At 39.4% G+C, this 12,293-nt stretch overlaps 1 protein-coding gene across 2 annotated transcripts; it reads right to left on the bottom strand.

The window, feature by feature from the left end:
• Positions 1-1,954: 1,954 nt before the first annotated feature.
• Positions 1,955-11,835, bottom strand: lypla2 (lysophospholipase 2). Of its 2 annotated transcripts, none has more exons than XM_036566596.1 (10): positions 11,771-11,835; positions 10,030-10,123; positions 9,757-9,788; positions 8,247-8,312; positions 7,328-7,375; positions 7,155-7,225; positions 6,720-6,793; positions 6,391-6,492; positions 5,673-5,849; positions 1,955-4,347 (listed from the first exon to the last, which is right to left on the bottom strand). In XM_036566596.1, the coding sequence occupies exons 2-10, from the start codon at positions 10,105-10,107 to the stop codon at positions 4,297-4,299; spliced, it is 699 nt and encodes a 232-aa protein (XP_036422489.1). In that variant the 5' UTR covers positions 10,108-10,123; positions 11,771-11,835; the 3' UTR covers positions 1,955-4,296. The 2 variants fall into 2 exon arrangements, with proteins under 2 accessions (XP_036422489.1, XP_036422488.1); XM_036566595.1 differs by lacking the exon at positions 11,771-11,835 and adding an exon at positions 11,240-11,762 and having other exon boundaries at positions 4,155-4,347.
• Between the last annotated feature and the right edge of the window lie 458 nt (positions 11,836-12,293).

Here is a 12,293-nt window from a genome sequence, read left to right as displayed (position 1 = left end):
GCCTCCTGACTGAACTGCCATACTGTACTAGTTTATAGGTCATTCTATCACAATACAGGCCAGTTTGCGTCCCTTATATTACAACAAAAGTTTAATAGTTCAAATTGTATATGTAAACAAATTACCATTAGTGACTATTGGACACCACAGGGAACCAGCAGAAACGTTTAATGGTTTCTATGCTTTTTTCCAGCAGGGACTGTAAATATGTCTGTCTTTTCATAATATCTTCACATAAACTTAGGATGACTAACAGGACATTAAATCATTCAATCTGATGAAGAAAATGGTGGAATGTAAAATAGGCTGTTAATCGTTTGTCATTATGGATAGGCTTGTCAAGCTAAACACATCAACCCTGTTTATGCTTTAACATGCATAAAGTATTAATTTATCAAATTTTCATGGACAATAATAAAATATATTATGCTCATGACCACACGGGCAGTGTGTCTAATGGTCTAATGACTTTCAGAACAAGGGAAATAATGACTCACTTAAGCTGCAAACCCTGTTTCCAGCCTATAGTTGACAGGCCTGAAAAGAGAGATGTCGTGAGATGACAACAGTAACTTGTTTCTTAGTCGAATGCAGGACAGTAGTAGACTAGAAAGTAGTCACAGGCCAGCAAACAGTTTTTCTGCTAAGCAAAAAGATAAGCAAGATTTAGGGGGCCTGTATGTGTGTGGACCAGGTTCTGCCACATTAGTAAGACTTTATTTGTCCTGTGGTCACCTAATAAACTGGTCTGTAGGTCTCCTTACAGTGGTGGAGAGAGAGGAACCAGAGGTTACGATCAGATTATTTACTATCCATATCATGAGTGAACCTACACGTCTTTTGAGTTTTTATATGCAATGTTAATGATGGTAAAATAGTGATAAATTTGAAATCTTTAGGGACTATTTTGCCTCACAACGTCCTGCATGTACCTTTCCATCATGAACGTGTTTGAAAAAATACATTTTAAGCCAAATGCTTATCTCCAAACTATTGTAAAATAATCTCTGACATCACGCAGCTGTTTCATGTAATACATTTCTGTGAGCAAACTTTTAGAGGTATTTAATGTCAGATGTCTGGTTTCTATCACCACCACTGTGAATATTGTGTTCTGACTTAGCAAGCTTCTCTATAATGTAGCATTTCACGTCAAACCTCTATGAATGACTTTGTTTACATCTTAACCATTTAATTATGCACACATTTAAAATATTTGTGAAATTCTCCTTTAATAATGTAACTAAATGAGTGGAAAGCACAGCTGTGCTGGTTTTCATTTTCCCCACCCACTCTAATGCCCACAGAATTGCCAGGATTATAGTGTGATAAAGTGTATCACTGTTCAGGTGTCCAATTTTCCATGTGTCGTCCTACCTTCCACCACTTTTATCACACCTTCCTTAACTTAGTTCCTTTGTTTTTTCCTCACTCCAAAAAGTTTCACAAAAGCATGAAGTTCTACTGGGAAATCTGCAAGAGATTCCATAGTGCCCTAATGAAGCAGACTCTCTACTAGTCATTACACAAAATAGACCTTTTTGGTAAAATGAGTGCCTTGGGGGAATGATGTCATGCTATGCATAAAGTACTTCAGAGATTTGGTCAGAAAAGACTTCTCTTTGCTGTAAACAGCAGAGATTGTTTCTGTAGAAAGATAAAACTGTGGCATGATAACTCCAGCTAATCTGGATCCAGCAGATCAGCAATGCCCTCACATGCTTCTAAATCCTCGAACAGAGCATGTCCACACCAAGAAGAGATGAACTTGAATTAAATATATACTAGTAGATTGAAACGAGGAGTAAGAGAAACACAGTTGAAGTCTGCACAGGTCAGTAAACTACCCATGCAGTGTGCTATTTATGGTTAATTGCTGCTCACAGTCAGTGTGTACAGTGAATGTGTTGCAGTAACTGAAAAAGCGGGGGGGAAAAACACTGCAAGACCATTGTATTGCTGCGATCTGCATTATTTATTCCACATATAGGTGTCTTGGGAAAAATACTGAAGAACCATCTGTCCCTCAGCACACTCAATCAAATAAACAGACAAAGTTGACAGAACACAATCATTTTGAAAAATGAGCACAAATGATAAAACATCAACCAATGACAAAATACAACTCAGGAGGACACACACTTGGTAAAATTCACTGTTACACCCAGAGTTTTAACCAGTTTCTGCTCACCAACCACAGCCTGAGCCCGGTACACCCTGAATTCACACAACATTCAAGCTTTGAGACATGTTAATGTACATGCCTGCAAATAACCAATTAAGTTAACTAATAGTAATTACTAAAAAAGAAAAAAAAAGGTGCAGGGGTAGATACGCCAGCAAGTCTTAGCTATAGCCAAAGGGACAAGACTTTGGGAGAGAAGGCCATACAATAAAGTAATACTGAGATAATGCAGTGAGAAGCATCTATAAGGAAAGCGAGAATTAAAGAAGTAACATTCATGACTTCGCAAACAACAATCTATTGATAATTTCATGGTTTGTTAAAACGGTTTTAAATGGTCAAAAATACATAACAAGCGACCTTAAATTACAGATCAGTGTTTGTAAACCAAGTCCTTCCTTTTCCAATTTATATAATTAGTCACGTATCCTAGTAGTTTTTTATTTAAAGTATTTTTTGTTTTAAAGATGCAACACATTCTGTGCTGCTTTAGCAATGCTCTTTAACCCCAGAGCCCTGACCTTTCACCTTTTTTTAACCTGTAGTAATGTGATATTAATGCAAAAGAGAAAACAACCAAAATGGACACCCTCCAACCCTCCAAATAACAATATTAATACAAAAACACCACTTAAGCCACAATCAGAGATCTCTGAACAAGTGTACTGACTAATGCTGCCATTTTAAGTTGATAAAATGATCTAAATGTTAAACCAAGTCACTGACATAAAGAACCACATTCAGAGACTCTAAATAGTTTGTGTTTGCTGTGGAAATCCCTGACTGTGGCTTTAATGCATTGATTTTACTGGTGGTGGAGCATAAGCAATTGTAGTGGCTGTATGTTTAGGATATTTTAATACACAAGGTTTTGAATTGATGCCGCCTGGAGTGATGCACACTAACTATACGCAATATCAAAACATTTTATTTTTTACTTGATTCATTTACAGAGTTCTAAAATTCAGAAGTACTACTATTTTCTTATAGATATGTTAAAAAATGATTCAAGATTATTACTATGCTACACACTACTGCATCTGTAAACCAACTTAAACTCAAGTTCTTTGCTCAAACTCTTTAGTAAATATGGCACAATTGTAAGCAGGCTTTCTACCCAAATGAGTTTCCTTGTGTACAACATTTAAAAAAAACTTTTTTTAAGAAAAAAAGCATAGTGGAAAATTTACGTGGTTTATTCATTTGGTTTATTTAAGCAGTTTTAGTTTGCTTTCATTTCAGCTGTATCTAGTCCAAAACAAAATATTTCAGCGTAAGCAGGAGCACCCGTGAGAGGCCTGGAGGCAGCATGGCACTCCCCCTCCCTTTCCCTGCAACCACGGACTGTGAGAGCAGCATGCAGTGGCGTGAGTCACTCCAGGCGGCACCAGTTACAGGCTTGGATGGACCACCAGCACCACAGGCCTATCAGAGCCGCACTCTCCAGCAACCTGGGTGCGTCAGGCAACACTGGGAAGCTTTAGCTGTGTACTAATAAGCAGTGTAGCAGAGTGATGCCCCTACTGCCTCACAGATAGATAGATAGATAGAGAGAGAGAGAGAGAGAGAGAGAGAGAGAGAGAGAGAGAGAGAGAGAGAGAGAGAGAGAAAAAAAGAGAGAAAAAGAGAGAGAGAGAGAGAGAGAGAGAGAAATGGGGGGGTGAGCTAGCAAGAAAGAGAGAAAGAGAGAAAGAGTGAGCCTAAAAGGGTTAAGATTTCAGCGTTAATGGGAATGTATTGTGAAAAATCAGTGATTCTCCCAAATGTTGCTGGGTAAAACTGGGCATGTGTTGAGCACATGTTTGTGTGCACTGAACATTATATAATGTACAATGACACAGAGCGTTAATGACTGTCCATTATGTGTGTATGATCTTACAAAGGCATGAGGCACCAATGTACGAATGCGTTGTCTTCACAGTATGTACAGACAGATGCTCATGCCTCTGTGTGTGTGTGTGTGTGTGTGTGTGTGTGTGTGTGTGTGTGTGTGTGTGTATGTGCGAGTTCATGTATGTGTGTTTGTGTGGTAGGAGACGCTCATGGCTGTTTCCTGTGGGAGAATGGCGGGTCAGAGGTGAGAGGTCGGTGTCTTAAGGGTCACAGTGAGGTCAGATTCGGGGCAACAGCTTCTCAATGAAATTCTTCACATCAGACATCTCCTGCAAACAGTGTCAGAATTCAGTATTAACACAAAAAGACATATAGCATACTACTATAGACCAGGGGTGCTCAATCCTGGGCCTGGAGATCTACCACTCTGGCTCTGACATTCAGATACTCCTAAATGCCTTCAGTACCTGGATCAAGCGTGTTAGATTAGAGATGACGCTAAACTCTACAGGGTGGTAGATCTCCGGAACCAGGAACGGGTAGGCCTGCTATAGACAGTAGCTGTGGTCCAAAAGCTAGGCTGCAGCTGACAAAGGTGGTTCCTTGGTATCACTGTCTTATGAAGGCTCTTTTTTTAATGACTTAATGCAAAATGGAGCAGTCTGCCAAGGCTGCACTGTCACATCACTGGAAAAGAGCTGTCACAGCGCTGGAAACCCCATCAATAAAACTTTAAGAAATTATCTCTGTAAGGTCATATTACATAATGTGGTTATTTTAAACAGCGACCAAAAAAATATTGGCAAGAAGAAGCGTTAATTACTTGCTACACCAAGTTTCTGGTATTGTAAAAAAACAGGCATCTATATGAGACTTAATAGGTGACTAAACAGTGTAGTGAGTAGTATCATAGCTGTGCTCACTAGCAACTGTTCAAATCCCTGCATAGATGGTAACAGTAGTGATTTTGGCTGCCTTTGAAAAAACTTTTAACACTACATTTGGTTTGCCTGAAACATGATTTAACTGTCTCTCTCTCAATAAGCGTGATTGCAATGTACTGTAATTTACTGTGTAAATTAGGTTTAATTAATTTTGCCCTTTTTCCCACCCTCTTGAGCTTCTGCCCCCCCAAAATGTGAATGATGCAATGTGTCATTCAATTTACACCTTCTTAAACAAATACACAACTGAAGAAATAGCATACTGTAGATTTTACTATGTATTTTACTTTCTTTAAAATAATGTGCAGCAGCTGGTTTAATCTGCCAGCATTTCTCCAAAATTTAATGCATGCACAAACAGAATGAAAACTATTCTGGTAGCATCCTCAAACCTGTCAGAATGTAGGGTGCATTTTCTCCTGTATTTGAAGGATCTTTCTAATTGGAACAGCCTTCTATGATGTGGCAGTCTAGAAATACAGCCCACATAGACTGCAGCCTAGCTTTTGGAACGCAGCTATTAACCACGCCAACACACAAGAAAAATGTTTAGCCTACAACTGAGTTCTGAATGCTTTGCACAGCCTAGAGAAATAAGAGACGGCAATGAGCTTGAAACGATTAGTGCAGTGTATAGGCATCTACATGCCACAGAAAAAAATATGTTTTTCTAAAGTGAAAGGTTTGCGGATCAGCTTAAAAAGACTCACCTGAGGGCAGGAGCTGTGCATGAGACCTGGGTAGGTGCGGAAGGAGATTTTCTGAGGGTTCACTATGGTCTTAAGCTTCTCTGCTGTCATGGCCCCAAACTGCACTGGAATCATCGGGTCCATCTCTCCATGACACTGCATAATGTGTATATCCTTGTTCGCGCTGCCACTTGCCGCCTAGTGGAGTAACATCATGCATCACATGGGCTACATTAAAGCCTTGTCATAACAGCAAGCGAGTGCTTAAATGCAATATTGCATTACAAAGCCTTCAGTATGTCTACTTGTTTTAGATTAGGATATTTTAGCCACACATCTTAACACATTTAAATGCATTATCAATATCATTTAGCAAATAAAAACAGCAACAAATACACTTCCAGCACTTTAGCAATTACACTATAAATACAGTGTCTTGATGAAACCATTAGGTTTGCTCATCGTTTTACTGTAATCACATATTTAGAAACACTATAGATGTGAAAACACTGTTCACACAGAAATACAGCTCAAAATGAGAGACCTGGTTGAACCTCAAGGAAGAGATCAGACACAATTTGAATGCCTGCCTAAATGAAGCATTAGGCAGCTGGCCGTAAAGCTCAGAGCAAAGTTGTCATTCCTGCCCCGTTTGTTTTTAATCTGATCATATTTGTCTATGTAGACAAAATAAAGCTCACACGATAAAAATGCACACACAAACACACAAAGCCCACACCTGTGGGAAGGTCTTGTGAAGAGGTAACCAACAGCTTAGAGCAACCACACCCGCAAGCTGCTGCTGACAGGTAAGAGCAGTGTAGAGGGAGAGAGCTCCACCCTGGAGGTGAGATACAAACAAACAGACTCTGTTATATAATCATAATGAGATAAAACATTAGCAAATATCTGAAATGCCTTATTTAGCCAATTGCAACTGACAAGAACTCAGGAGGTAGATCATTCTGTGATGTAGGTAAAAGCCCACACATGGACAATTGTCAATGTACATTTTATTTAGCAAATGATCAGTACAGAAAAGCACTGGGACGGGCAGTATTTGCTCACCTGAGAGAATCCACCAAGGAGGACACGATTCGCTGGTATTCCATTTTTTGTCTCATGGTCAATGATGGCCTTGACTGCAGAAGAGGCAAAAAGTAACTCTTTTGACAGAACACGGTATCATCCAATATTAATAATCATGTTATTTTAAAATTAACATGCCAAGCATTCTGAAATTTCTGCCTTAAGCTCTGATCTACTAAGTCATTAAAATGATAAGACAAGGATTGTTTCAAAGTTTAATTTTCCATTTTGTCCAATTACTCTTACTTTAATTTAAGCAGCTTACATGACATATTTTTACTATAGCACAACTTTAATGTTGCTTCAGAGGCAAACTAAGGCTGTCAATGTGTGGCAGAAATCCCAGACTGCAATCATAAACCGTGTTCAGGAAAATGGTCCACAATGCATCGCGTTTTTCAACTTTTTGCTTACTGTTCTCGGCTGCTCTCTTAATTCCTGCCTCATCCTCGGGAGACTCTGGACTCAGGCCCATCAAGTCAAACCTAAAAAAATAATTTATTGCACACAAATCAACATAGGCTAAATACGAGAATATCAATCTCAAGAATGGATAAAGAACGATGATAGTATTAAAAGTTTCTTACCATGAGGGCATGGTCATCTTCATATTGAGCGTTACAGGAATTCTAGGTCTGCAGGCATAAATCAATCAATCAATCAATCAACTGCTCAAAAAAGTAAATAAAAGATAGGAAAACATGATTTTAAAAAACTCACAACACTACAATCTATACTAAATCAGATCTATATTAAGATATTGCAAAAAAGAATTTTTATTTAAAGTGAAATGCTTCTAGAAAAATACTTATCACTTAATAACATAGGTGTAAAAATTACTGTCACTCATCCAAAGCACTTGGTTCAACAACCCCTGAGAAGTATAAAAGCACTAAGACTTTTCCTGTAAGACTAAATATGCCTGGAAATCTCTACTATAATTAGTACTCTCACCATCTTTCCCACTAAACAAGACTTCACGCACTTAGGTCCTTCTCTTGACTAACCCTCTTGATTTGTGCATTAGCATTATATAATTAACTTGCAATATATTTCTTATGTCCATTATCTGTTACATATATTTGACACACTTCTTGTATTCACTTTGTCTTTTGCAGCAATTTTCCAATGACCAATAACCATTCATCTACTTTGACTGACTAGTTCTTGTTATATATATCTCATTTGTTATGTTACTGCTTTATTGCAACCCTAGTTAAACTGAAAAATCAATGAATAGCCTGAAAAATGTCCTTAAGATTTAAATAGCAATTACATATAGCAAATAGCAAAACAAATCACTGCAAATATAATTTTAGTTTTAAATAAGACCTAATAGTTCAAGAATAACTTCTTTAAAAGCATCTGATTTCAAATTACTGTACTGGAAAAAATTCAAGTACTCAGCATTATCTCATTGTGTGCTGGTTATTTTACTCAGCTTTTCTGAACACTTTTATCTAAGTAATTCTAGATCCCACTGTAATTATCAATTCAGATACTTACGCATGTGGGCAGATGTACTTGACGTATGGCAGCCTAATAGACGTCATGGCATCAGCCCAGCCATGTCTGATCAAAGGAGCAAGTGGTAGTATGAGCAAGGTGATGGGACACAAAATATTCATATGTGCTTTTTTTCTTTTTTACATCATGCAATTGCATAAAGACTGAAAAAAAGTCCACTATCAGAAGGACAGAAAACAGAAAACAGTGATAACTTAAGTGTCAGTTTCGCAACTAACTACTGTAGACAGGAAAAAACATGGCCCATTAATGTTTACAACACTGGAACTTCTGCAACATGACAAGCAGGAAGACTAAATTCACTTAGTAAAGCTTTATCAGAAAGTAGTTTAAATTATAACAATAAGGCCTTACATTTTCACATACACTTTACGTACAAATGTTTTGGGACACCTTCAGGAGCTTTTATGACATCCCACTCTAAATTCAAAGGTATTAATATGGAGTTGGTTTCCCCTTTGCAGCTATAACAGCTTCCACTCTTCTGGGAAGCTTTCTACAAGATTCTGGAGTGTGTCTGTCGGAATTTTTGCCCATTTATCCAGAACAGCAATCACCGTTCTGGTTCTAGTTCATCCCAAAGGTGTTTGATAGGGTTGAGGTCAGGGCTCTGGGCGGACCAGTCAAGTTTTTCCACACCAAACTCACCCAACTATGCCTTTATGGACCTCGCTTTGTGCACTGGGGCACAGTCATGCTGGAACAGAAAAGGTTCTTCCCCAAATTGTTCCCACAAAGTTGGAAGCATAGAATTATCCAAAATGTCTTGGTCTGCTGAGGCATTAAGATTTTCCTTCACTGGAATTAAGGGGCCTAGATCAACCCCTGAAAAACAACCTAATAGCATTAACATAAACGGTATCATCCTATTACAGTACCATGCACAAATTCAGTGAGCTCTGTAGAACGACCCATTCTTTTACACGTGTGTAAAGGCAGACTGCATGCCTTGATTTTATAAACCAGTGGCAATGGGACGAAATGAAACACCTGAAAGAGGTGTGTCCCAATACTTTTGTTCATATAGTGTATTACAGTACCAACAGGCAGACACATTATTACATAATTATACTTGACAATTACATAATAATAATAATAATAATAATTAGTTCACCATTACAGATGGATATAGCTCAAAGTTTTCCAATACTGATACTTTTAGCAAAAAACAACACATAAAAAAACATTTTATCTCAATGTCTACAACAAAAAACCACACTTTAAGCTTGTAACTCAATGAGGTAACAAAAAATTCCAGTCACAGGGTGGTACCTAGCAGTCTCAGATTTTGAAGACTGTGTAGAGGGGTGCAATTTTTCGATACTTAGTGGTATTGAAAACTGAATTTCAATACCCAGCCCTATTAACCATTGTTAATTAATAAACGATCAATAGCATGCCAGGTCCAATATTACTTTTATCCTAAACTGCTCAAATGGCCACCCTTGTTTGCACACCTAAAACCATCACCACAGTTTTCAGAACTTACCCTGTGTCACCCAGACCATGGAGAAAGATGACCTGTAGAGCAAAAAACAGAAACTGTTATTGTTTTACATTCTGTTATAGTGAAAATATCAACTACCAATGTGAATAATAAGAATTCTCTGAAAATGGAACTGTACAAGACTTACAGACACAGGGACATAAATATTTAATTGAAGCAATTTGGCAACACTTCATTCAGAAAACGGCTGGAAAAGCACCACAACTAAGTATTTGTCAGCCCAACTGAAATAAATGACAAAGTTTGGTCTCTCACCGCAGCGGTCTCTTTCTCCGTCCCGGATACCGTCACAGCCTCGGCGAGCAGCGGCACAGACATGTTGTTGCCACACATACACTGTAAAGGGGTGCTTTCAGCAGAAAATCAGTGTTACAACCCAGTCAGTACAACATGATCAGAAGTGTCATGGTTATAAATGAACAGCAATTCCACTCACTCAGCAGTTCTGGAACTCATTAACTAACATTATTAGGGCTTATGCTTAAATAACTGGTGTCACAACTATTTGAGGTAGCACAACAGCAAGCATATTCAAATATACAGAACTTGGTAAAGTGCTAATGAGTAATGACCAAATGGAAAATGGTTAATGTGTAAACCCTGGAGATGACCCATTAGTTCCACAGGTAGAAGTGGGTCTGTATTGGGTGTAAAGCCATCATGGAAATAAGTGGGTTAATAAATTGACTGGTTTTACTGTTAAAGTCAGCACAGCTTACATATTCTGCCTAGTAATACGATCAGTTAACAACTAAAAGACTTTTTGTTTCCATGATGAAATATGATGGTATTAAGTAATTCTACCAGCAAATACGACTGAGGTAACTTCCCCTTAGTGTTCAGAAAGGCTTAAATGGGAATCACGAGTGTTGCATTTCCTTTAACTCGGGACAGCGTTAGTCTTTCCAGCCACGAATGAGGTCAAACACATACCACATCAACGGCTTTTAACTACAATGTCTGAAGGCAGGAGCACAAACACGTCTGTGAGCGGCTTCAGTGACAACACGAGCTTCCACCTGACTTCCATTACACTCAGCAGGACACAGCTTTGTCTGCTCTGCACTTCAGAATCGGATCAAGTTCCTCCTTACACTAAAAGCAGAGATGATAGGCACCACCACAATATTCTGGTCTAATACGGCCATCGTGCAGTGCTCTCATCAAAACACCTGTCCTACAGAGCCTGTGGGCGAATGGACGGTTTACTTTCGTCAATAAAAGTGAAAGAAAGACCACAGAACTGTCCAACAGCGCAGGGTAGCGAAACATTAAAACAGGAAAAACAGTGGCGAGCGGCCGCGAGTTAATGGCTGCCTCTAACAGCACAATATTTCATAGAACAGCGTGTATCCCTTAAAGCCAGCTGGTGTGAGGAGGTGCGCTGAGAGCATGCGCTACCACCACTACAGTACGGCAACTCCTCAACCAGCACTAACTACATCGGGCTACTACTGTTTCTCACCAGAGCTTCAGGGAACCGGGTGTTAAAGTAGAGCTGAATTTCTCTCGTGTGCTCCGAGGCTACTTTTCATTTGGTATTCAAACTGAGAGGAAGAGGGGGCGGACAAGGAAAAACAATAGAGGGGGAGGGAGGAAGAGAGCAGAGCGGCTTAGCTCAGTTTAGCCGGCTAGTGGAATTCAGGATGATACATAGGCAAACCCGAGGGATTGTTTCAGCTTTGAATGCGCTCGTTCATCCCCTCAGACAGCGCGCTTAATCCCGCTCCGCCTGCTCTGTCCATATCGCTCCATATCCCCCACACTGAGAGCCGCACAGCCTGCTGCATGGAGCTTTAGTTGTCGGTATTGTCTGGCTAAACCCCTCTCCCCTCTTTACTACTGCAGTAGCTAACTCGGGGTCTACTGTGAACAAGAGGGCCCCCTTTCAACCTCATCACCAAGACGGCGCCGCAGAGGCCAACATTTTTTTGTTTCTGACGATTAAAACAGTAAATTGAAACCACGGCCCACCGCTGTAAATTCATACACTCACCGCTCGCTCTCGCAGGTCACAACGGAACTTCCGCTGCTTTCTGCCGGAGAGGGGCGGGCAACGGACCGCGTGACGTCATCGTCAGCGCACCCTCTCCAAGGAAAATTAAAACCGAATAAATGTGTGTAATATGTGTACACATGTGCGTGTGCGCTTTTTTAACAACCTACAGACTAAACTAGCTTAAACACAACAAAATTACAGTACCGCACCCTACATTTCTCTTTTCCTTCCTTTGTCCATTTCAGACATTAGTGTTGCTTTACATTCGTAATTCAAATGAACATGACAGTTTATCAACCTCTTTGTATTCCTGAGCGTTAAACGGGCTGCTTTTGTTGGTTAGCCTTTAAGATTTAGATATGTACATGATCTCTGATTTGATTGGTTGCTGATTCTGAGTGCTTCCGCATTGTGCCCATTCAACTTCATCGTGAATGGGCGGGGCTAAACTGCTGTAGGCTGAATATATGGATTTTTGTAAATACGGTGTTTTTTGTGAAGCACAAAAAGACAATTAATT

The sequence above is a fragment of the Colossoma macropomum genome, unplaced genomic scaffold, assembly GCF_904425465.1.
Source record: "Colossoma macropomum unplaced genomic scaffold, Colossoma_macropomum, whole genome shotgun sequence".
NCBI lineage: Eukaryota > Metazoa > Chordata > Actinopteri > Characiformes > Serrasalmidae > Colossoma > Colossoma macropomum.
The sequence above is the reverse complement of the archived record's forward strand: the minus strand, read 5'-3'. Positions and strand labels throughout refer to the sequence as shown.

Excerpts from the sequence above, each read along its gene's own strand:
- lypla2 (XM_036566596.1), bottom strand. The coding sequence starts at position 10,107 with ATGTGTGGCAACAACATGTCTGTGCCGCTGCTCGCCGAGGCTGTGACG. Across the intron at positions 7,376-8,246 it reads AAGTACATCTGCCCACATGC|ACCTAGAATTCCTGTAACGC; the intron begins GTAAGTATCTGA and ends TTATGCCTGCAG. Across the intron at positions 4,348-5,672 it reads TGCACAGCTCCTGCCCTCAG|GAGATGTCTGATGTGAAGAA; the intron begins GTGAGTCTTTTT and ends CACTGTTTGCAG.